Consider the following 25,563-nt stretch of genomic DNA (forward strand, 5'->3'; position numbering starts at 1 on the left):
TTGACAACTTTTGAGTCCTCTGTCAAAGGTCAACCACCTGTTTTCCAAAACTAAACCTAAGGAATCCCTCTAAAACCTAGAATCATATAACTTCACTTTCTACAAATACAGTAAACTAAGCTGATGGTAGGCCTAACCAAGGTTTCAGATTATTAAATGCAGTGAATTCTTTCTTTCAACAATTAAAGTGCTAACAACTTTATTATTATTAGGTTAATTAAAAGGCTAGATTAACTATCTGATGATGTAAAATAAAAGGAAATATCTGAAATAATACTTAAACATTAGGTTTCAAAATTTTCCAACATTATCATTGTACTTATACTCTAAGAAGAGGGATGATATGCATAGCAAGCCAAAACTTCAGCTCACTGTTTCCCAAAAGGAATGAGCATTTTAATAATGCTGGAAGAATCAAGGCTGAATTTTTTTAGGTCCTTCTTTTTAACTGATTCTGAAATATCTGATCTGCTCTTAAGATTTACTAGACAAGTTCCTTCATGTTCTAGGAAATGGAAAAATCAACCTTCCTATAAACTGACATAAAATGGCTTTAAGAAACAAACCAGCCCTAATGTAAAATGTCTGTCATAAAGAAATCCTCAACTAATACAATGCAAACATTTTAAATCCTAAATGTTAGTAATCAGACGCTTCCATTCAACAAGTCTACTCAATGTTACCAGAAAGAGCATTTTGGTGAACAAACCTTAGAAGACCACTCTGGTCTTAGAAGACCACGCCTGGGTGGCTCAGTTGGTTAAGCATCCTACTCTTAATTTCAGCTCAGGTCACTATTTCATGGTTTGGGAGATCAAGCCCAGCATCGGGCCCTGTGCTGACAGCTTGGAGCCTGCTTGGGATTCTTTCTCTTCCTCTCTCTCTCTCTGCCTGTCCCCCGCCCCCACACACATGCATACCCTATCAAAATAAATAAATAAACATTAGAAAAAAAAAAAAGACCACTCATAGTCTTGGCTGTTCAGATTTAGGCCTAACATAGCACACTCTCTGAAATGGCCTCACCTCAGTGGAATCACAAAATTTGATGAACCATACAACTACACGGTGGAAATTAAGGTACAGTTTCAGAAAAAATTCAAGATGTTCATGTAGATGAATAATACTTGTAAGCTAGTAGAAACCTCGGTGTGCAGCTGAATTGTCTGTCACACAGCCACGTTATGAATATGATTCAAATTAGCTGAATAAGAAGGCGGCACACAATGCCCACCAAAAAGACACAGGGCCCCTATAATCTTTATGATAAATAAATAGCTCTCAGAATTATTCTCCAAATTTTCCCATAGGACCAAATGTGGGCAATGTTTGGGTCCATCTGTGAAAGTATGTTCTTTTTTTCATGCTGAAACTGAGCATCAATATCAATAGATAAACCCTGTCCTCCTGTCAGCTTGCCTCTGCCCCCTCATTCATTGAATAAATATTTGCTAACACCTACTAAGTACTAAAATACTGATGATATAGCAGCAACCAAGCCACACATAGTCCTTGCTCCCTTTTTGAAAGAGAGGGAATGCATTAGGGAGGGATAGGGCTTACGTTCAGTGAACACAGACCCAAAGAAACAAATAAAATAACTACAACTGGTAATAAATGCTATTAAGGACAGAAAAGGGAGAGAGAGAAAATAACAGAAATGATCCAATTTACAGTGGTCAGACAAGATATTTAAATAGAGATCATGATGTTGGGTAGCGTCTAACTACAGGGTTGACAGAAAAACCTGTTCTAGATTCCTGGAAGTGTTTGGGGTGGGGGGGGGGGAGCATAAAATGCATTTAGGAAGACAGGCAGGGGTAGATCACACAGGCCTTTCAGGACAGTGTAAGGAGTTTAGATTTGATTTTAAGGACAATGGGAAGCTACTGGAGGAGATTAAGCAAGGGCATGAGCTGATTCAAGGTGGGTTTCCCGGTTGGTCCTGCTCTGTGGAGGGTCAAGGTGAAAGCATGAAGGAGGGGGGTAGCAAACAGGGGTGGAGTTGGGGAAAAGCAATGAGCCCAGGTGGTGGCAGTGACCAGGAAGCAGAGAATTAAGATATAATTTAGAAGCAGAATTAACAGGATTTGCTAATGGATTGTACTGGGAATGGAGCAGGGTGAGAAGGGAAGAATGATACCCTGGACAAGCCATGTTTTCAGGAACAGCATTCTCAAAGACTTGATTCAAACCAATCAACATCAAGCTTAAGTTCAAGACTCAAATACCCTGAGGGCACCTAGCTGGTTCAGTCAGAAGAGCATGCAACTTTTGATCCCGGAGTCATGAGTTTCAGCCCCATGTTGGGTGTAGAAATTACTTCAATAAATAAAAATAAACGTAAAAAAAAAACCAGAACTCATACTCTGTAAGAGACAAATATATTAGGTACACTTTTGGGACAATTTTTATATGAAAACTAGAGAAAAAGTACAACTTTGAACAGTTAGACCAAAGTTTAATAATAAAATAATCCCTACAGCCTAACCACACCTGAGTTTCTTAAACATCATGGCCGTTAAAGGTTTAGAATCCACGACCAGATGTTTCAGTGTCAAAAGTTATGACACTGAAACTGTACAATCGTTAGCTTATACCTATGTCTCCCAACAAAAATTTTTTGCCAAGTAACATTTATAGTGAAAAAAGATCTATACACTTGACACAAGAAACAGTCATATAAAGGATCTTTTATTTGTTAAATGATCAAATCATTATCCACTATGCCATACAATCTCACTAGTATAGCTACTAAAAGATTAACAGGAATTTAGAATTTAGATATGGTAGAAAATTGGTATACTTGCTAACCAAACAAAGATTGTGTGTTCATCAAGCTCCTCTTCTTGGCCTGGCTGTCAGGAAGAATGAAATAAAATCTGATGTTCCACTACCACAAAAGCCCAGTGCTATAGCCTTTTCTTCTTCACACCTGTTGATAATTACCCTTTCTCTTAGCTGCCTTGGGAAGGCAGTGTAGCAGAATAACAAGAGCAAGCCTTTAGACTTGCACAGTCCTAGGTTCAAATCTCACTTCCATACTTACTAATAGTGTGATGTAATTTTAAAATATTTGTGTATTTATTTTTGAAAGACAGAGAGGGAATGCATGGGGGAAGGACAGAGAGAGAGGGAGACAAAAAGAAGCCCAAGCAGGCTTCACACTGTCAACGTAGAGCCTGACACAGGGCTCAGACCCATAAACCTTGAGTTCGTGACCTGACCCAAAATCAAGAGTTGGATGGTTAACCAACTGAGCCACCCAGGTGCCCCTGTGATGTAACTTTAAAGTAAAATATTTCCAGGGTTTTCCACCTTCTCATCTATTTAAAAAAAAAAAAAAAAAAAAAAAAGGAATAGTATCTACCTCACGGGCTTACATGAAAATTAAATGGAAAAAAAATGTTTTGAGGGGCTCTGCACAATGCCTACTGCAGGAGCTCAGCAACTGGTAGCTAAGCTTACCACTATTAACCCTGTGGAAAGATGAGAAATGTAAATACATTAAAATAGAGTCCTAAGAAAAACAGAGCAAAATGCTTACTAGGATTACAACCATGTAAAAGAGGTTATCGATTTTGAAATAAAAAAGTAGCTAAATCACATGAAAAAATACTATAAAATTCAACTCATTTTTATACTTCTTGTATAGATCTTTAAAAGCTACTACCTTTTGGGGCGCCTGGGTGGCGCAGTCGGTTAAGCGTCCGACTTCAGCCAGGTCACGATCTCGCGGTCCGTGAGTTCCAGCCCCGCGTCGGGCTCTGGGCTGATGGCTCAGAGCCTGGAGCCTGTTTCCGATTCTGTGTCTCCCTCTCTCTCTGCCCCTCCCCCGTTCATGCTCTGTCTCTCTCTGTCCCAAAAATAAATAAACGTTGAAAAAAAAAAATTAAAAAAAAAAAAAGCTACTACCTTTCACTCCATACCTCTCCGCAGAGGTTCCTAACACATAGCTTCCCCCCAATTCCTTATGTGGTGGTATCCAGGATGATGACACTCAAATGGCCAACAACAGCTGGAGCTCAGCAATGGCTCAGGAGGAGGTGGTGGGGAGTGAATTGTCATTAGGTATTACTCAAAACTGGGGGCGCCTGGGTGGCTCAGTTGGTTAAGCATCTGATTTCGGCTCAGGTCATGATCTCACGGTCTGTGGGTTCAAGCCCCGTGTCAAGCTCTGTGCTGACAGCTCAGAGCCTGGAGCCTGCTTCAGATTCTGTGTCTCCCTCTCTCTCTGACCCTCCCCCGGTCACGCTCTGTCTCCCTCTCTCTCTCTCTCTCAAAAATAAATAAAGATCGCCTGAAATGGCAATCTCTATAATCAACCCATAAATAAAAATACTGTAAAGTCCCCCAGAACTTACTACTTTACATGGCAAGGTGATTCTGAAGCTGTGATTAAGTTAAGGCTCTAGAGATGGCGAGATTATGCTGGACCATCCAGGCAGGACCAATGTAACAAAGAGCTTTATGAGAGACAGGAGAGTCCAAGAAGGAGCTGTGATGACAGAAGCAAAGACTGAAGCCATGAGAATGCAGGAAGGGGGACACAGGCAAAGGAATATGGAAAGTCTGTAGAAGTTGGAAGAGGCAAGGAGCAGATTCTCCGTTGCAGCCTCCAGAAGAAATATAGCCCTGAAAATACCTTGATTTTAGCACACAAGACCCATTTTCAGACTTCTGACCTCCAGAACTGTAAGCTAATTTTGTGTTGTTTTAAGCTACGAAATTAGCGATGACTTCTTACAGGAAATGAATACACAGACCATGAAAAAGTCAAAGCAATATTACATGCTCTCACCATCTCAAACCCGACCCCAGGCTACCCTGTGTACAGGAGAATCCCATGCAGAATGTTCCAGAGTCAGAACTCGCCCACTGAACACAAGGTAATGGAGTACAGTGGTTAAGAGCAAGGGCTCCAGGCCAGACTCTTGGGGCTTGAATCCCAGGTGGGCTGCTGGCTAAGTTTAAGGCCTCTATACTTTAGTCTCCCATTTAGAAGGCAGAGGCTAAGAAGAGTACCTATCTCCTGGAGTTGTTGTCAAGATCAAAAGTAATAATCCAACTAAACTGCTTAGCCGACTGAAGGTCTCATAGTAAACACTTAATATGAGCTTAATATGAGCCATTTAAGTCTTTGACCTTCTCTCCAAGGAGGAAATAAGCTGAAAGACTCTTGTCTTCCAAACCCAAAAAACTGTAAGTCAACAGACCACTGGGTCCCTCAGATCCCTAGGTATAATTTAACGGGCCCTCTCCTGTGCCTTGGCCTGTAAATTCGAGGGGTCTCCCATGTGTCTACACACTGTGTTGGCCCAAAGAGAACGCAGCTGAGCTTTCATAAATGTATTAAACTTTTCTGAAATGTGACTCACAGGAAGGAGTTCAGTCCTCGCCCTCTCACCAACTCTCTCCTCCCTGTCTCCTCAGGGTAGCGTACACGGTTGCCTTGTACTGCCAGTGCATGCCCTTGGCAGTCTTATCTTGCCTCTCAAGTGCTCCTTCCAAGACTGGCAGCACTCTATGAATGATTCTAGTTACTATAATTTTTCATCTCCCTACACTGAACATCTCTGGTTGAAAACTTCACTTAGATATTCTACTTTTATAAGACATCAACCTCAAGGGAAATGCTATGACCAGTGGAACTACTCTGAACACCTCTACCAGAAATGCACTAAAGCCAAAGGCATCCATCCAAACTACCCGGAACATTTCTAGAAATACATGCCATTCAAACCAACCCCTGCAATGCTCTTTTAAACTCCAAGAAAATAAATTATTTTTAATGAAATATCTCATTAATACTTAAAATTAATCCAAAGCATTCGCTTTATGTAGTTGAAACACATTGTAAATGCCAGTGTAAAACCTTCATTTTTACAGCTGAGGAGGCTCAAGCTCTAGAGATAAATGATTCATTGAAGGTCAAGGAACTGTGACCAGTTACCCAGGCTGCTGACCCACTAGTCGTCCTACGGTCTCCCCTGGCTCAGTAAGGGAGAGGCTGGGAAGCAATGGATGCCTAAAGGTGAAGCACAGAGTCCACACTAGTGGGAAATACTAAAAACAAACTTTCTATGTATCACTTTGGTTTATTTGTTCACTGATCATGACTAATAAATGCAGACAGAGAAAAAAATATGCTGTTAATGTGAGCCTTATGCCCTCTTAATAGGACAAAGAATCCCTTGACTAATCAATATGAACAATACATTTAATCACATTTTGTAGAACTTAAAGCATAATCTTACTATTTTAAAGAAGTGTAGAAGCATAAAGGCATCACATGTTTGCTTCTGTAACATGATGTTGCTCTTAGAGGTAACTGACTTTGATCCTGGTCAGGAATAAAACCTCTAATCTTAATACCACTTATGGAAAAAATGTCACCCATCTCTTCATTCATAGACAGTGTCTATGTGACAGGCCCTTCCAGAACCTGACTCTCCTTTCTTGAGAACTTCTAACTCCTATCTGTAGACTCTGCCCTAAGCCAGGCTCTGTGACCTTTCATGTCAGTTATCTTTGCCATAAATCTCAACTTTATCTTAATTCTGAAATATGGGCTTCTGCTTTATTTTTGAGGCCCACTCTTTACTTTGTATCCTAGATCCCATAATAAAACCCCGTATCTTTAAAAAAACAAAAACAAAAACAAAAAACCTTGGCTTATTATTGCCAGTCACTTTCCTAGGGATTATAGTCTAGCCCTTGGACCTCACATCAGTGACTAAAACCAACTACCAGACTTTCCCAGCATAGACCACTTACTGGCTCTTATCTGTATCACTGTCTACCTTTTCTGGCTCTGCTTGCTCATGAGATAAGCAAGTCCTGCAAATGGATTTCGTGGGGCCTGGCTGGTGGAACGAACACCCCTGATTGTCGTCCACCCATGAAGGCAGGCTTCACCATCATCATGGCCACCCTCCAATCTAGGAGTAAGTTTGGTCCAGACCCCACACCCTCCCAACCTGTTCTAGAGTGACCAAAATTGATCTTGTTCTAAAAAGAAAGTTTTAAAAATGTTTTAATTATTAGAGTGTGATTTTTCTTTCTATTCAGCAACCTTAATTAACTAAACTTTATATCATCTCATTGAACAAAAATCATTAAAGGTCAAGTATTTTCCACTAAAAAATAATTTCAGCATGTTCCACCAAAACTCAAGTATTATCTTTGTGTATTTTACATATACAAAATTTATATAGCAAAAACGCTTAATCTTTTGTGCCAATTCAAACTGGATGGTAATGACAGTCTTACCATCTTCAGAAGAGTTGTGAGGGCAAGTACAGGGTGGAAGGTGTCCATAGCCATTAGCAAGGTTTGCCATGGGAACAGACAAGAGTGACAATACAGAAGCCACATTCCTGACACTCCTGTGTTAGAGGACAGGATGATGGAAATTGTGTTTCTTTTTGTAAACAGTGTGGATCTGGATTAAAATTTTCCCTGCCGATATTAATTCAAGCATTAGGGGTGCCTGAGTGGCTCACTCAGTTGGTAAAGTGTCCGACTCTCGATCTCAGGTCAGGTCATGATCTCATGGTTCACTGACAAGGTGGAACCTGCTTGGAATTCTCTTCCTCTCTCCCTTTCCCTCTGCCCATCCCCAACTCAAGTGCGTGCCCTCTCTCTCTCTCTCAAAATAAACTTTAAAAAAAATAAAGCATGTTTTAAAAAAAAAATTAATTGCTTAAATTTCATGAGGCTTCAGAAGAAATCCACTGAGATCACAGCATACTATCACCTTATTCAAGAATAAAGAAGACTTGGAGGGGAACCTCCCCAAGCTAAATTATAAAAAAAGGACTACCGGGGCGCCTGGGTGGTGCAGTCGGTTAAGCGTCCGACTTCAGCCAGGTCACGATCTCGCGGTCCGTGAGTTCGAGCCCCGCGTCAGGCTCTGGGCTGATGGCTCAGAGCCTGGAGCCTGTTTCCGATTCCATGTCTCCCTCTCTCTCTCTGTCCCTCCCCCGTTCATGCTCTGTCTCTCTCTGTCCCAAAAATAAATAAAAGTTGAAAAAAAAATTAAAAAAAAAAAAAAAAAAAGGACTACCAAGTGCCAGTTCCAAACATTCCTGTATTTCCTGTCAAGTGAATAATTCTGGTTTTCATGCATTTCATAAGCATTTCATAAGTGCATTCCGCTTAGAATCTCCTCTCCCACCCTGGCATCATGTATGAGACCATACATGACAGAAACCTTGTCAAAGAGGTATCTCAAGTACTTCTATTCGCAAACGCAAGCTCCTTTAGTTATACTGCCATAACTACCACCCATGTTCACTTACCCAAACATGTTATGATACAAGCTTCAGAGCTGAGAATTAAAACCACACCTTCTACTGCCTACTCCTGTATCTTCCGTGTTACCATGCAACATTAAAGAGTTGATCTGCAAAGGAACTTGGTAGGAATAAATATGACTCCAAAGGAAAAATATTTTTTCCAGGCCAATTTAGTTTCTAACAAGTCATTATCTTCCCACCCTATGCTGCCTCTCCTGCCTCCCAACAGCCAAGTACCCAGGTGGGAAGTCTGAGAGCCTTCCAAGATTCCTTCCTCTTTCTCACCCCCACATCAAACACTAAAGGGCCTGCTGCGGTGCCTGGGTAGCTCAGTTGGTTAAGCCTCCCACTCTTGATTTGGGCTCAGGTCATGATCTCTCAGTTGGTGAGTCCCACATGGGGCTCTGCGTTGACTGCATGGAATCTGCTTGGGATTCTTGGTCTCCCTCTCTCTCTGGCCCTCCCCTGCTTGTATGCTCTCTCAAAAATAAATAAACTTAAAAAAACCAAAACAAAAAAAACAAAAAAAACTAAAGGGCCACATCCTGTACTATTTCCTAGATTGCTCTGAATTGGACTCTTTCTCCCCGAGGTCTGCCCTTGTTCAGACCTCCGTCATACCATAAATACTCCCAACTGGTTAGGCAACTTAAAGGTTACTAAGATCTAATGATAGTATGAAATGTCTGCTGGTGTCTCTGCCCTTGTTTTTAGCCAATTCAATCCATCTTCTACAAAACTCCCATCGTTACCTATCCAAAAAGAGTAATCTGCTTACATCATTTTCCTGCTTAAAATCCTTATATGGCTCTCTATTGCCTATACAGGCTAACATACAAACTCAACAGTGCAGCACAAAAACATCCTTCATAACCTGATCCCAGCCAACATACCTTTCTAGTCTGTCTCATTCTCCACCACACCCCCACACATCCCATGCTCCAGGCACAGCGGACGCCCACTGCAAGGAAGACAAACAGGTTCAACTTCACGTGCCAACTCCAAATAAGTGGTAGTGGCTGCCTGAAGCAAAGCTGAGAACTCTGAAGCTGCTTATAAATTTAGCAGCAAAAATGCAATGACTGATGAAACAGTGTCTGCTTTTGGTATGGGGAAGTGGGTGTCAGCACAAATGCCATTCTACAATTTACGTACTACTGTTCTTTGAATAGTTCTTCCACATTTCTAAACCTTGTACTTGTTGTTGCTTCTGCCTAAGTGTCCTCCCTTTATCCCACTGCTCATCCTTCAAGGCCTCCAGAAAATTGGTCTCCTCTATGAAGTCTGCCTTACATCACAACAGCACAGTCACCCTCTCCCTTAGGCTCACACGGTTTTCTGTACATGTCTCTATCACTTTAGAATTACTGTAACTGTACTGTAAGTGTTAGTTTATGCACCTGTGATCTTCTTGAAGGTATGGGTGCACTTCATTCTTCTTTGTATCTTTAAACCTGGTACAGTACACTTAGAAGGCACTCAAACACTGGTGAAGCGAATAAATGAAATCGTGGGATGGGCGATTCCTCTAACATGATATTATCGCTAAAATCCAGGAAGATATGGCCAAGCCCAGAACCAGACAACCTGTGGTGACTGACAGTGGCATTCTACCACTATTCATCACCTATCTCTCTATATATCTTTATCTCTGAAAAATACAAGATATGAGAGAAGTATACTGGGTAGAAATTTGGCTTCCAATTAGACTGGGCCATGAATGGGAAATATGAGGAAAAAAGACAACAGACCCAAATTTTTAAAAATACATTAGCCCAAGTAGCATAAAAAGATCTGAGAGTCAGTTTTCAGAAGTTACATATGGACCAGCAAATCCTGCTATTATTAGTGATATAGCCTTTCCATATACATGACACTAATCAAATCCTGATGAAATTCATACTAATGTCCCAGATTGGTTTTAATTCTTAAAATTTGGGAGTGGCATCAGGGAAATGTAAATCAAAACTACAAGGAGGTGTCACCTCATAGAAAATGGCTAAAATCAACAACACAAGAAACAACAGGTGTCGGTGAAGATGTAGAGAAAAAGGGACAATTGTGCACTGTTGGTGGGAATGCAAACTGGTACAGCCACTATGGAAAACACCTCAAAAAGGTAAATATAGAACTACTACTACAAAAACACTAATTGAAAAGGATACATGTACCCCCTATGTTTATAGCAGCATTATTTACGATAGACAAGATATGGAAGCAGCCCAGTGTCCCATCAATTGATGAATAAGGAAAAAGTGTTACAAACACACAACGAAATATTATTCAGCCATAAAAAAGAATGAAATCTTGCCATCTGCAATGACATGGATGGAGAGAGAGTATTATGCTAAGTGAAATAAGCCAATCAGAGAAAGACAAATACCATATGACTTTACTCATGTGTGGAACTTAAGAAACAAAGCAAATGAGGAAAGGGGGGAAAAAAGAGGGAGAAACAGAGACACATAAACAAAGAAACAAACTTAATTACAGAGAACAAATGGATGGTTCCAGAGGGCAGGTGCTTGCGGGTATGCATTAAATAGGTGATAGGAATTAAGGAGTACACTTGTGATGAGCACTGGGTAATATATGGAATTACTGAATCACTATATTGTACACCTGAAACTAATATAACACTGTATGTCAACTAACTGGAATTAAAACAAGAACTTTTTAAAAAATTTAAATTAGGGATGCCTGGGTGGCTCAGTCAGTTAAGCATCCAACTTTGGTTGCTCAGGTCATGATCTCATGGTTCATGGGTTCGAGCCCCGTGTTGGGCTCTGTGCTGACAGCTCAGAGCTGACCCTCTATCTGACCCTCTCCCATTTGTGTTCTGTCTCTCTTTCTCAAAAATAAGTAAACATTAAACATTTTTTTAATAAAAAATTAAAATTAAAGGTGCATGTGAGCGGCTTGGTCGATTAAGTGTCCAACTTTGGCTCTCAGGTCATGATCTCACAATTCATGAGCTCAAGCCCCGCATCGGGTTCTCTGAAGTCAGCAAAGAGCCCGCTTCAGATCCTCTGTCCCCCTCTCTCTCTGCCCCTACCCCACTTGTGCTCTTTCTCTCTCTCTCTCTCAAAAATAAATAAGAACATTAAAACAATCTTTTAATAAAATTAAAAAACAAAATGTTTGTGAGATGCAATCATTTTGGAAAAAAACTTTTGGCAGCACTTATTAACACTGAAAATACCCAACTACTATGAACTAGCAATTCTACCTTTAGGTATATACTCAACACAAATGCTATATTCGTTCACCCAAAGATCTGCTTAATAATGTTCACAACAGCATTTTCCATAATTTCCAATAGCTCAATATCCAAATGTAGGATCCAAAAAATCAAACAACCATGGATAAATTATAGTATATTAATACAAGGGGGTATGATACTAAAATGTGAATGAACTACAACTATATGCAACAATATAGATCAATCTCAGAAAGCTCAGAGAAAAAACTCACGCATTAGGCTGTATAATACTAGTTGATTCTGTACCCATAGGTTCAAATATATGCAGAACTTATGGTGTTATAATTCATGACAGTGGTGACTCTTGGGGTGGTTGCTGACTGAAAGGGTATACAGACACGTCTGCTGGGATGTTAATAACGTCCTGTTCCTTGACCTGTATGCTGATTACACAGTGTATTCACATTGTGAAAATTCATCATTTATAATTTATGCACTTTTCTGTGAGTTATACCTTAATGAAAATTTGCTTTTAAAATAAAGACAAGATAGAGACATTTACAAATAACAAAAACTGAGTGAATTTAATAGTAACAGACTTGCACTAAAGTAAATACTAAAGAAATTCTTCAAACAGAAGGGAAATGATCCCAGAAGAAAGTATAGTAATGCAGGAAGAACTACAGAGCATGGGAATGGCAAATATGTGAAAAAATCCAAATGAATATTAAATTGTACAAAAATGATGTCATATTTTAAATCTATGATAAACTAAAATACATGTCAACAATCATAAAACAACAAAAGGAGATCAACGAAGTTAGGATGTTCTAAGATCTCTGCACTGTCCGGAGAATAATACAGTAAGTAGTTTATATGAGATTTTAATAAAAATTCAATAATGCATGTTTGGTTAAGATATTTTATGAGCATATCACAAGAATATATTTTATCCACACCCTATACTCCAGAGCAGTAATGCAAATGCATGTTTACAAAATGGACAACTATTTCAAATGTGATCAATCACCAACATTCTGCATGGTTCTACTGCAGCCTCAGGGACAGCTAGCCCTGAGTATCCATAACTACTTATAACAGGAAGGCCAATGATGACAAGATTTGTCCCAAACCAGTTCTTGACCACCCACATACTCCAGTCACTCCATACTGGACCCCAGGCCACATTTCATTGACCTCCCCTCAGCTCCAGTATATCCAAGTTGAATCCCAATCAGGCTCCCCTGGCTTTAGCCCCCAGGTATCTCTCCCTTTGGGTAAACAGCGTGTACAGACTGCTCTCTCTCAACCTCTGTATTCAACTTGGCTCTATGGTATTCATTACATAACTGCGGAAAAGATGTGGTAGGCATGCCAGTAAAAGCGAAATACCAGAAAGAGATACCTCACAAATCTAACAAAGTTTGAACACCAAAAAGAACTATGCCTTATGCTATTTGAATTCTTCTTCTATATTTAAAACAAAACAACACCAGCATCAACAATCATACCCCGTGCTGGGTTCCTTAGAGGTATGTCTGATTGTAGGGCCAGAACAAAATACATACACATCATAAACCTTAAAGTTGTAGCACCAGAAAGTAAAGATGTGCTCAAAAACACAAAAGGATGGCTGCATGTCAAAGGGACACAGGAGCCAACATGAAGGAGCTTCCAATGGCTACAGCTGGAACAATTTGAGCAACAAGATAACATGGTAATGAATAACGAAGTATAAAATATACATGATTCCAGAATGATATAAATACATAAATGGGGAGGAAGGGACAAATCTTCCTTACAGAAGAAGTCCAAATAATATTAAGTAGTAACAAAATATAAAATTATATTAAAATTAAGTAATATAAAATTAAGTAGTAATAACAATATTAATTCACCCCTCCAGGAAAAGGCCCCCTTCTCGAATGCAGGCTAGACTTAGTGACTCCTTTCCAAAGAACAGATTGTAGAAAAGGTAACTCTTTACTGGAGAAACCCAGCAAATAAGTGCATATCCCCAGTGGTGTCGTGTCAATATCGTATGCCTCCATCCTACGTGATGAGAGGAGCCCCTTTCCCTATGTGGTAATAATTCTTTGCCCAAACACATAATCCCAGTCTAGTCAGGAAAACATTAGGCAAACATAAATGGAAGGATAGCCTGCAAAACCCCTGACCAGTACTCCTCAAGACTGTCAACTCAGGGGAAACCAGGAAAGTCTAAGAAATCACAACAGACCAGAAGTATTCCATACTGTATTATGGAATAATACAGTATTCCATATTATACAGGAAAAAGGCCATTAACAGACTAGGGAAATCCAAGCGAAGTATGGAGTTTAATTAATAGCAACGTGCCAGCGCTGGCTTCTTAGTTTTGACAAACAGCACAGTAGAAGATGGTAACATTAAGAGAACGGGTAAAAAGTACACAGGAATTCTCTGTGCTATCTTTCAAACTTTTCTGTATATCTAAAATTATCTCAAAATAAAAAGCTTATTGGGACACCTGGGTGGCTCAGTCAGTTAAGCCTCCGACTTCGGCTCGGGTCATGATCTTGCAGTTTACAAGTTCAAGCCCCACATCAGGCTCAGTGCTGACAACTCAGAGCCTAGAGCCTGCTTCAGATTCTGTGTCTCCTTCTCTCTCTGCCCCTCCCCCGCGCGCTCTCTCTCTCTCTCTCTCTCTCTCTCTCAAAAATAAATAAACATTTAAAAAAATGTTTATAAAAAACCCACTATTTTTGGTAATAGGCAATGTTTTCCTCAGAGTTTTAAACAAATATCTAGAAGATTGTTTCTCTTTTTTCTACTTAGCCAACAGGAAGCAAGCAGGAAACATAATATGGCTCAGATGACACTATTATGAAAGCAGGATGGGAAATGTTGCCATTTTACAGAATTTGTGATGCGGGAAAGTGATTCTGACCTTAGAAATAAAACAGGCAGAGCGTGACTCGTCATCTCTCACCAACATTTAGTCCTTGGTAGATCAATGGTTGTTTTCTTCTAAAGATGAGTCATAATTCTTGGTGAGGCTAATGGCTTTCCAAAAGAACCCCAACTTACTTAAGTACCCATATCTGTATATAACCAAACTCTTTCCACTGTTTTCCTCTGCAGAAGGCAGAAACACAGATACAAAGCACAAACGCACTATTGCACAATTTCTGCCAAAAATGTCTGTGGCTACTCTCACATAATGCAACACAACTAGAAGTATGTTGGAGGGTAAACTGGAGTCAAAAGTGACAGCAATGTTACTGATTATGGCTAAAATATCTTAATTTTGTAAATGACTACCTGAACATATCACTGAAGCCCCACCCAGGGGCCTAGAAGAGGCTTGTGTAAATAAGTGGGCTCAGGGTTGAAGCTGCACTAGCTTCGTGGTAAACTTTCCACTGTGTTTATGTTTTATCTTCTTTTCTTCAATGTCTAAAACAATTTATTTTTATATCACTCACTGCTTACACAATAGCAGGAACTCAATTCATGTTTTTAAAATTTAATTACCCAACATATTTGGACATACTGTTCAAATGGAATAATCCTTACCTATTACTGTGCCTGATAAGACATTTCACCAACCCCTAATACCATCATTCACCCCCAAACTCTACCCTGGACACATACACATAAATCTCAAAAGTTCCTTCCATTTAATGATCAGGATGTGAACACTCAAGAATTATACCAAGAATGAACAAAAATTAATCTTTTAAAATATGTTTTCACTATTTTAACCTTCTCCACAACTATTCGGTCTCTCTTTAAAATCAAATAGTATATTATTCCAGGACCAATTCTCCCACCAAATTAGCATGAAACTTGCTGAGAAGTTGACAGATCATGTCCTCTTTCCAAAGTCCAAACAAAGCCTGAATGTTTCCTATACCAAGGGATGCCGTTATTAGTATGCACGCAGGCTTTCATTGTTCCTCAAAGGAAAACCTATTACCAATCTAAGATTATTTTAAATCAAGATGTGGTCATTTTAAATGTTCTTTATACATCTACCATTATAGATACATCAAAGATTTTGAAACCAAAATCTGAAATAAGTTTTTTTTTGGTCAGATGAGTATTTAAGGACTAAGTCTGCTGAGAGACCATGCAATGGATCTAAGCTCTAATACTGCTGTTATTAATAATTCTTTGTGGCATCCCAGGGGAAAAAAAAAGTTTTAATCTTTCAAAGATCTGTATAACCTAAATTCCATCAATGGCTCTTACTAAATAATGTGTATAGTAAAATGTGTTCCAAATGCCAGTTAGGTACACTGGTGACAAAGAGCAGGCTCTATATGTAGACCCTAAGTGTCTTTAACTCATTTGACAGAGGTGTGAAAGCAAAAACTTCATCAAACTGTTACCAGACAATAAGGTCTTACTATGGCTACAAGTACATAAACATTGGGTAAAATAAAAATGTTAAGTTATCCAGCTAAGAAGAATCATAAGCCCTCTTGATTCTAAGCAAGTTTCCTTCTATCATCACAGAAATAACTTCACAAAATATACTAATTCATGATTTAATCATTTTTACTCTTAAGACATCCTTTAAAGAACTAATATTTTCTTCTTTAATTTATCTCCTTCAGTCCTTTATCACACTGCTTTCATAGCCATGTTAGTATATGGCACTAGATTATATCTGAATGCTAAATAAAATTGCCTATTCCTTTTTTTTTTTCCGTATTGGTCTCATTTCTGTGTCTCCCACATCTTTCATCATTTTCTGATTTCTTTTATAAAGTATTTCTAATTTAATTCAAACTGATTGTGAAAATTCTGGATGTATCAACACTGTTAAAAGTAAACAAGAACTAAAATCAATTACTACTATATTCAACCCCAAAACAAGTTCAGAAAGCATGTGAGCAACATGCATCCCACGCATCTATGGGATTAAGAGGAGCAATACTACTGATAGGGAACCAATACCACTTGTTCATTCATTCAACAGCAGAGGGAACAGTGGCCAGCTGAAAGACTCACTCACTGGAGGATAACCGCCAGGATCGGATTCTCCACTCTGAACACAACCCTGCGTACCACTATCATCTGCTAGACCAATAGTTCTCAACAGATCACTTTGCCCTCCCAGGGGACATTTAGACATGTCCAGAGACATTTTTCATTGTTATGACTTGGGGGAGGGGATGGGTAGTTAGTGGCATCCAGTGGGTAGAGATCATAGATGCTGCTGTACATCCTATACAGGCACAGGGAAGCCCCATACCGAATTACTCATCCAAAAATGTCAACGGTGCTGAGACTGAGAAACCCTGACCCAAACATTTGTCCCAATTCTGAGTAAAAATGCAGAATTGCAGGACCAGAGGCACCATGGTGGTGTGAAAGGACACAGAATTAGGGGAAAAAGGAAACTAAAACTTACTGAGTATCTGCTACATACTAAGCCTTGCTGTTGTCATTTTACACGCATCATCTCACTTAAACACTCTCTCGTGAAAAAGTCATCTATTCTCATTTTACAGATGACAAGGCTGGACTCAGGGTGACTGTATATGCAGAACTTGAGTGTCTTTAACTCATTAATTAAGAGAGGTTAAGGAAGTTACTCAAGGTTACTCAGCTAGGAAGGGGAGGAATCATGACCCAAATTCAAACCAAATCTGTTTCTAAGCCTAGAGGTTGAAAGACCTGGATTTTATTCAAAGTTACCAGTATGAATTTAAGCAAGTCCCTTATTTCCCTAAACCTCCATTTGGAAATAAATCAATGGGTAAATGTATGAAAATATAAATGCTGTTGATTGCCAACAACATACATGGTAAATGCCCTACAATGAAAAAGTACTTCTTAGAATTGAAGTGTCATGATTACCATTTTTCCTTAAAAACAATTTATAAATGTGCACAGTAGAAGTTACCATTAATTTTTAAGAATCAAGATTAAGTGCTCAGTTGTACCTTCTGTAGCCATGCAACTACTCTTAAAGCCTAGGAGTAAATAAATTAATATAAACAACATTTTGGTATGAACTTCCTAAAAATTTTTAATCGGTCAACCCTAAAATGCTCAAGACTGTAGCAACAACTTTGGTTGGGCTCTCTCCACAACTGGTAGCAGAAATCATGAGCAGAACTAAGGAAGAAGATGGGGTGCCTGTGTAGCGCAGTTAAGCATCTGACTATTGACTGATCTCAGTTCAAGTCATGATTTGCTGTTTGTGGGTTCAAGCCCTGCATCAGGTTCTGCGCTGATGGCTTGGAGCCTGCTTAGGATTCTCTCTCTCTCTCTCTCTCTCTCTCTCTCTCTCTCTCTCTCCATGTCCCTCCCCCCCATTCCCTCTCTCTCTCTCTCAAAATAAACTTTAAAAATTAAAAAAAAAAAAAAAGAACTAAGGAACAACAGAAAATGTTGTTTATAAATCCATTGCCACTACTGCAGGGAAACTACTATTCTCTCCATGAAAAGAGTATTACATTGAGGTCAAGATGTTATCACTCATAGGAATGATGCAAAATAATAACGATAATTCATTTTAACTACCACCAGAATACACCCTTGTCTTTGACAAGTAAACTACTGTAGGTCCATAAACATAACATAAACCACACTCTTCTGGGATCAAGTTCAGAGAAAGATAATGTCTTCTTCCTTAGTTCTGCTCATGATTTCTGCTACCAGTTGTGGAGAGAGCCCAACCAAAGTTGTTGCTACAGTCTTGAGCATTTTAGGGTTGACCGATTAAAAATCTTTAGGAAGTTCATACAAAATGTTGTTTATATTAATTTATTTACTCCTAGGCTTTAAGAGTAGTTGCATGGCTACAGAAGGTACAACTGAGCACTTAATCTTGACTGCTGTTTGTTCCTTCCAGAAGTCACCAGTACCAAATGCTACTTCTAAAAGGGGGGTGCAGGGCACCTGGGTGGCTCAGTTAAGGGTGTGATGTCTGACTCCAGCTCAAAGGTCATGATCTAGTGGCTTATGGGTTCGAGCCCCTTGTCAGGCTCTGTGCAGACAGCTCAGAGCCTGGAGCCTGCTTCAGATTCTGTGTCTCCCTCTCTCTCTGCCCCTTCCCTGCTTGCGCTCTCTCTCAAAAATAAACATTAAAAAAATAATAATAAAATAAAACGGGGTTGCACCCAACATTATTTTCCTTAGAAATGCCAGATTCCAAGGCATGGCTTTGCTGTATTTTATAATAAATTTATCTTTTAATATCACATTAATACACTGTAAGTAAATTATAATGCCGAGTATTTTCCACTAATGTTAAGTCAAAACTTAAAAACAATAAACACATCAAATAAACTAAAAACTATTTGAAATAAAATAATTTTTAAAGAATTATAAAGACTCAATTTAAATAAATAAAAGTTCTAAAATGTGTTTACCACACACACACACACACACACACACACAAATTAATGTTCTGGTGGAATTGAAAGAATTGTTATCTATAACCTTGAACGTTTTTTATTTTAAATAAGGATTTGCATTAAATGTCATTTTACTAACTACTTATGAATTACATCTTTCACCGTTAGCATTTTGATACTTTCATCAACTTTCTAAAAGTGAGGGCAGGGGCGCCTGGGTGGCGCAGTCGGTTAAGCGTCCGACCTCAGCCAGGTCACGATCTCGCGGTCTGTGAGTTCGAGCCCCATGTCAGGCTCTGGGCTGACGGCTCAGAGCCTGGAGCCTGTTTCCGATTCTGTGTCTCCCTCTCTCTCTGCCCCTCCCCCATTCATGCTCTGTCTCTCTCTGTCCCAAAAATAAATAAACGTTGAAAAAAAATTTTTTAAAAGTGAGGGCAGATTATTTCTCTATGTTCTTAACATACTTGCCTCTCAAAAGACTGAATTACATTTAAACTGACATGAAAAACCTATTATCAATCCCTTCATCACCATCACTAAATCTGAGTAAACCCTAGCTACATATTAACGTGTAGGTGATAATCTTGAAGAATTTACACCAGACAATGACCTAACCAAAATCCATTTTGTTTATCTGAAATCCTGTCAACGTTTGACTCGACAAACCTGTTTTTTCATCACCACAAATTCTAATACGCAGGTAAATAGCAGTTGTTTTATAATTTTCAAGAGCTAGATAGAAATCATTATTTAATCTCCTTCCATCTCTCCCAATATAACAAAATTCTCCTCGGGGCTTTTTATATTTCCTAACCAAAGGAATTTGTTGCCAAATTAAAAAAAAAAAAATACTATTAGCTGACTATTCATTCTGAAAGGTGTAATTTTCGTGACAGCAGAATTAAGTATCCTTGGTGAAATCTCACGTGAACCTTTCATAGCACCTATCACATCATAAATGCAACCCCAGTAAATAGCCCTGGCATGTAAATATGTATACATAGCTTATCACTAAAAGGACCCAACCCATTCCATTTCCCAAACAAGACGCGGGCAGCTGTCCTATGACAGTGTGTACAATTACCAGCGCTCTGGGCAGGTCGGATGGCCCAGCCGGAGTGAGGAGGGCGGCGCAGGCCCGCCCAGACACCCTCTTCACAGCCCCTCTTTGTGCCGCTACCCGCCCCCCACCCCCTGCTCTGACCTACGTGGGGCGCCGCTCCACCACAGCGCCAGCACCACCCTCCCCCGCCGGCCCCAGGCCCGGCTCCTCCCGGTCTCCCTTGGGAGGTGGGGGGTCGCGGGGCGGAAGAGCCGGGCCCAGGGACTGCGAGGGAAAAGTGGGGGGGGCACAGCGGGGATCCTCCTGTGGGAGGTAAGGGTCGCGGAGAGGGGGCAGGGCCCAGGGACTGCGAGGGAAAAGAGGGGCCGAGGAGGGGGTCCTCTCGTGGCGGGGGGGGGGGGGGGGGGGGGGGGGGGGGTCGCGGGGCGGAAGGACCGGGCCGGGGACCGCGAGGGAAAGGGGGTCGCGGCGGGGTTTCTCCGCGGGGACGCAGGTCGGCTGCCTCACCCGCAGCGGGGGGCGGCTCTCCCGCGTCGCCGGGCGCCAGGGTGACGGCGCCGTCCCTCCAGACACGGATCTGCGCGGCTGAACGCACGCGGTGGCGGGGCTGGCGGCGGCCGGCGTCCGCGGCACGCAGGGAGCCGCAGCATTGGTAGCACACGGCCCACGCCTGCTCCTCGTTGATGGGCTGGTTGTAGAGCCTCAGTATCTCCTCCAAGCTCAGCGCGTCCGGCGGGCCGCCCGCCGCCTCGGGGTCCGGCGGCCCCTCGCCACCCGCCGGCTCCTCCCGGGGCTCCCCGCCGCCCGCCGGGCCCGCCGGCTGAGCCATCCCGCGGGTCGGCGCTGCACTCGGCCGCCGCGCCTTGTGCCGGCGTCTCTTCAGGTCCGGAGCATCGTCTCGGCGCGCCGCCGCCTCCTCATCCCCGGAACCGCCCCGCCCAACCTGGCCGCGCGCGCCGCCGCGGGGGACCAGGCAGGGAACTGGGCGAGGGCCCGGCGGCCGTGGGCGAGCGGAGCGCGGCGAGGACGCCGCGGCCGTCCTGACCAGGCCGCCGCTGCCTTCGGCAGCCCGTAGCGACGCGATGGCGTCCGCCGGCCCCGCCCCGCGCCCGTCGCGCGCTCAGTGCCCGGGCTGCGGAGCCGCCCCTCTAGGGGTCCGCACGGCTGGGAGCGCTGGTGTGCGCTCCGCCGCCGCGCTGATCATTTCGACCGCAGCCATCCCCCGCCAAGCGGAGAGGCCGCTGGCGCTGGATCCCCCTGAAATTGGCTCGCCGGAAGTCTCATTAGGAACTCGAACCCAGCCTGGAGCGAATTCCTAATAAAGGTCTGTTGAACTGCTCCGGCACCGGCTCCCAGGCCGCCCCGCCTGCCCCCATCCACCGCAGGACCCCTCCCGCAGGGCGCTGATCCCGCGCCTCCTTCAAGCCTGCACGCGGTTTCTCTTGACCAGCCGACTTCGTACTGAGCCCGGCCTCGCTCCTTCGTCATGTCCCGGACCCGCCCTTGCCCTTTCTGGAGTAGCTGTCGCCATCAATATACCGTATAATTTATTTAGATGTATTGTTTATTGACTAGGTCCTCCCATGTTCATTGTAAGTCCCATGAGGATGGAGGCCTTTTATGGGTTTTGCTCACTGACTTCCCCAAGCGCGTAGATCAGGGCCTGGGATATAAACATTTTGTAAATAATTTGTAGACATTAATTTCGGCATCCTTCCGGATTCATTTTGTAACATTTCTAAAACTCCTCACTAAGTCTCCAATGATCACACCCATATAGTGCAATTAACCCAGTAGATTCAGACAATGTGGAATTGATATCACAGTAGCAAAATTGAACTGAGGGCAATTAGCCATAGAATTAAAGAAATACTGTACTCCCGAGGGCCTTGCTGAATTCATTGTTATGCAATAAAACATAATTCTTAGATAAAACAATCACTCATTGGTAAATGAGTTTACTTGGTAACATTCCACTCTGAGGCTAGTCCTGTGTCAGAACTTGACAGAGTTGAAAGCATCAACCAAGTAAGAAATGTATACTAACTACCAATAAAACTTTTAAGGCAGTTTGTGATATTAGATCTCACACTCTTAACTGCATCTTGCAGTAGAAATTACAGAGGTCTATTATTTATGCTTAAGAGATACCACATAGAGTAGTAGTGGGGAGAAGAGAGAAAATCAAAAGGATATTTTAAAAAAAGAGTAAGGAATTAAAAGAGAGGGGAGAAAAAAGCTTCACCCTAGTCACCTTATGATAATTTCACTACAAGAGATAACAAAACCCCCCTTAAGTAACATCACTTAATCATAGGTTCATAATTCCATTTGCAAAAATGTGCTATGTGTGCCAATGCCCTGAGAAGAAAGGTCTAATTCCTTATATAGATGTGGAAACAAAACCCCTTGATTTAAAAATGGGAGAACATTCCCAAAATTTGACATTTAAAACGTTTAGATCCTGTGTGAATTTTGAAAATAGAGGGCTTTAAAACAGTCCCGACAATGCAGAAAACTAAATGGTCTACTTTTATGGACACCACCACCATCTCCTGGCTGTATAAGATATTGCTGTCCTGTTTCACTCTGATAGCTACAGCCAACCAAGATCAATTACATTTTTGTTCTTATCTTTACTCCCCCCGCAAAAGACAATTTAAGTGAATTAATGAATTGATGAATCCATGAGCCAGTCACTTGCTACTCATAATAAATAGGGCAATAAATAAATCTCCAAGTAAAGGTTAGCAGTGAAGGGAAGAAGGGAGTGGAAGTGAGAGAAAAATCCAAATTTTACCTCAAATGTTAATATTAAAAGATGTGTTCTTTAAAATGACTCCACAACAGGATTTTTTGTCCTTTCCTAAGTGATAATTTTTAAGCATACAAATACATTTTGGTCACAGGAAGATTACATAAAATAGGTGTTGTGTGTGTGTTTTCTTTTTCCAGATACAAAATCATGACTGATATACTGTATTTCAAGTAACTTTCTGGCCTTTGTGAGTTTATATGGAATGAAGTTGAGGCAAGATGACAAGTAGAATGTTGTTTGATGTATGCAGGAAAAAACGATACATCTCCAAAATGTTAGCTATCTTCTATTATAAATCTCTTCATTATATAACCTGAACACTTGACACATTTTTATACAAAGACAGTATACTTCTACTTTTTATATGATTTTCAGAACCCTTTGAAATTTTGATAAGCCCCACATCCATCATCACAGCATTCTGAGAAGGTGACAGCTGACAACTCAAAGACTATCAGAGGTCCATATATTCTCAGGGCTGAGGCAGTACTGTGGAATGATTTGGCACCTTCCCATTTTCTCATTTTCAATTCAAATTCAAAGATTCAGATACCTTCTTGTAGAGTATATTTTGTTCCAATTTCTGTCACTGATTTTATTTTTTTTTTCTTGGCTTCACCACTTTAAAAAAATTGCTCTGTGTAGTTAAAATGTCTGAACAATTCAAATCAACATGTAAATGTCTCTTTCAAAGTGCTGTGAGATCTGTGAAAAATAGTGGCAAGTATTACTCTGAATATGATTTTAGTTTTCATTGATTTTGTTGCTGCATTTACTAAAAATGGAATTCTTGAAATTTTTAATCTTATATTTACTTATCATTTTTGCAGGATAAATGTACTTCATGCTTCACACTCTGGACATGCTGGGTGAGCTGCTATGAGTCTTTCAGGGAGCACAATCTGCCTGTGCAGCCCAAGCTTAATCCAGTCACTCCCAGACAACTGCTCCTAAGAGGCACATTCACCTAGAAAAGTGCACCAAAAAGGAAAAAATAGAACAGCATATTTTTTTCAGTGTTTATAACCTAAATTTTCATTGCCCACAATTATACTACTTTATAATTTTAAAAGTGAACATTTTATACTTTCAAAGTGCTTTCTTCAGTTACACAACTTGAAGGTCAGATATTATTATCCCTATCTTACAGAAGATAAAATATAGGACTAGTAAATGAAAGAGATGGGACTGGAATCCAGGCCTCCTGACCGGCTCAGCTCTTTCTGCTACTTACATTGTCTCTCTACATTGGCACAGAGCAAGAAAAAAGTCCTCACACTTCATTCCTCACTCCACCAAGCATGAGTAGTAAATAAAAAGCAGATGTTTTGAATTTGTACATCCCACTATGATCAACTAAACTTTTGCTATTTCAAACACTTTCAAAGAATAATGTGATACCCCATCTCCCTCCATTTGTCCTGGCATTAAGTTTCACCATAGCGGTCATCTCCCGATAGTAATTATCTTCAAGGTGATCTATAATGACTCCATCCCCATCAGAGAATTGCAGATTATCACTCCTCTAAGGAGGCTAATTCCATCAACAATCCTAAGTGCAGTTTGAAATGTGCGTCTTGTAATTTTGGTAATTAAACTGAATCAACCCAAAATCTTTAAAATTAGTCATGAAAACTAGCATGTTACCTTATACAGAGAACCAAAAGTATATAGACCAGATAAGAATACAGCAAAATTGGTTTCTTCTGGTCTGTACTTGTAAAAGAATTAACTTTTTCCCCCAATGCCGAAGATAAATGTTCATTGAGAAACATTTAGAAAATTCCCATGAATACCCTTTTCCGAAGTTGTATTCTAAACCAGTTGTTTGCCACAACATATTCATTCCATAGCATCTAATGTATTCATAAATTTACCTATCCTACTTTGATGAGATCAAGTTACATACCCACTGATAAAAACTGAGGAGAAGTAGAGGAATGAGGTAAAATATCTCAACAGTAGCATATCAGTATGTTCATGAAGGATTTGGGGAAATACTCGGTCAAACGATAGTCATGTTTCACCTTATTAACGTGATTCTCCTTTGAAACAATTACTTTTAAACCAACAAGGAAAGATGGTCTTCTGATTCTGATAGTTAAGTGGAATCATTAGCTTCAATTAGTAAAGAAGATTCGATTTGGAAAAGACCTCATAGATCTAAATCTTAGCACAACCCATTATTTTACTTATAAAAATTTGAGTCTGCAGAGGTTAAGTGACTTACCGCAAATTACTGACAGTTGCCAAAAGTAAATATACTTCAAATATACTTCCTTTAACATAAGGTTTTTAGATCCTGTTTTTTACCCATATTACCTTACCTCTCATCAGATTTCAAGTTAGGATAAGCAGTAGCTTATTTCTCAATTCCAATGGAAAATTGAAAAGAACACAAGGCACAAAAATATCTTTATTTGATAGCAAAATTTTGATGTTCAACAATACTTGCTTGAAAATTGTAGAGTTCTCAATAAAACTTTTAAGAAACCAGAGTTTTAGGTTGTGTAAGTTAAAGAGAAATAATCCATTTTCAGACTGAAGTCATACTCTGTTGTTGTTTTTTTCATTGTGTTAATGAAGTCATACTGATGAGGTAAAGCTAAAATATTTTTTCAAACCTCTATATTTAATTTTTGCTGAACTTTATACAAAAAAAAAAAAAGTCCCTTTCTTATTGTTCAAAAGATTGTCTTTTTTCCCTAGTGTGCAGGTAGTAGTCTGGAGCTGCTCTTGGCCCTAGCATATTCTATATGACTCTGTGAAAGGTTCATTTCTCTTCCAAGGTTAATATGTAACTAGCACAAAATATGGCTTAC

At 40.5% G+C, this 25,563-nt stretch overlaps 2 protein-coding genes across 7 annotated transcripts in view; both read right to left on the reverse strand.

The window, feature by feature from the left end:
- Positions 1-20,966, reverse strand: part of SPIRE1 (spire type actin nucleation factor 1) — a 203,493-nt gene extending 182,527 nt beyond the window's left edge. For 2 of the 6 annotated variants that reach the window (XM_040479443.1, XM_040479448.1), the window contains exon 1: positions 20,431-20,965. In XM_040479443.1, the coding sequence (XP_040335377.1) occupies positions 20,431-20,752 (322 nt within the window). In that variant the 5' untranslated portion in view covers positions 20,753-20,965. Of the gene's footprint in view, positions 1-20,430 lie in introns of all 6 variants that reach the window. The other 4 variants (XM_040479444.1, XM_040479445.1, XM_040479446.1 and 1 more) reach the window with 4 other exon arrangements.
- A 2,557-nt stretch (positions 20,967-23,523) lies between these two features.
- Positions 23,524-25,563, reverse strand: part of CEP76 (centrosomal protein 76) — a 34,188-nt gene continuing 32,148 nt past the window's right edge. The window contains exon 13 of the mRNA XM_040479450.1: positions 23,524-23,708. Coding sequence (XP_040335384.1) covers positions 23,692-23,708 — 17 coding nt within the window. The 3' untranslated portion in view covers positions 23,524-23,691. The remainder of the gene's footprint in view (positions 23,709-25,563) is intronic.

Source organism: Herpailurus yagouaroundi, unplaced genomic scaffold, assembly GCF_014898765.1.
Source record: "Herpailurus yagouaroundi ecotype Mexico unplaced genomic scaffold, PumYag 142, whole genome shotgun sequence".
Lineage (NCBI taxonomy): Eukaryota > Metazoa > Chordata > Mammalia > Carnivora > Felidae > Herpailurus > Herpailurus yagouaroundi.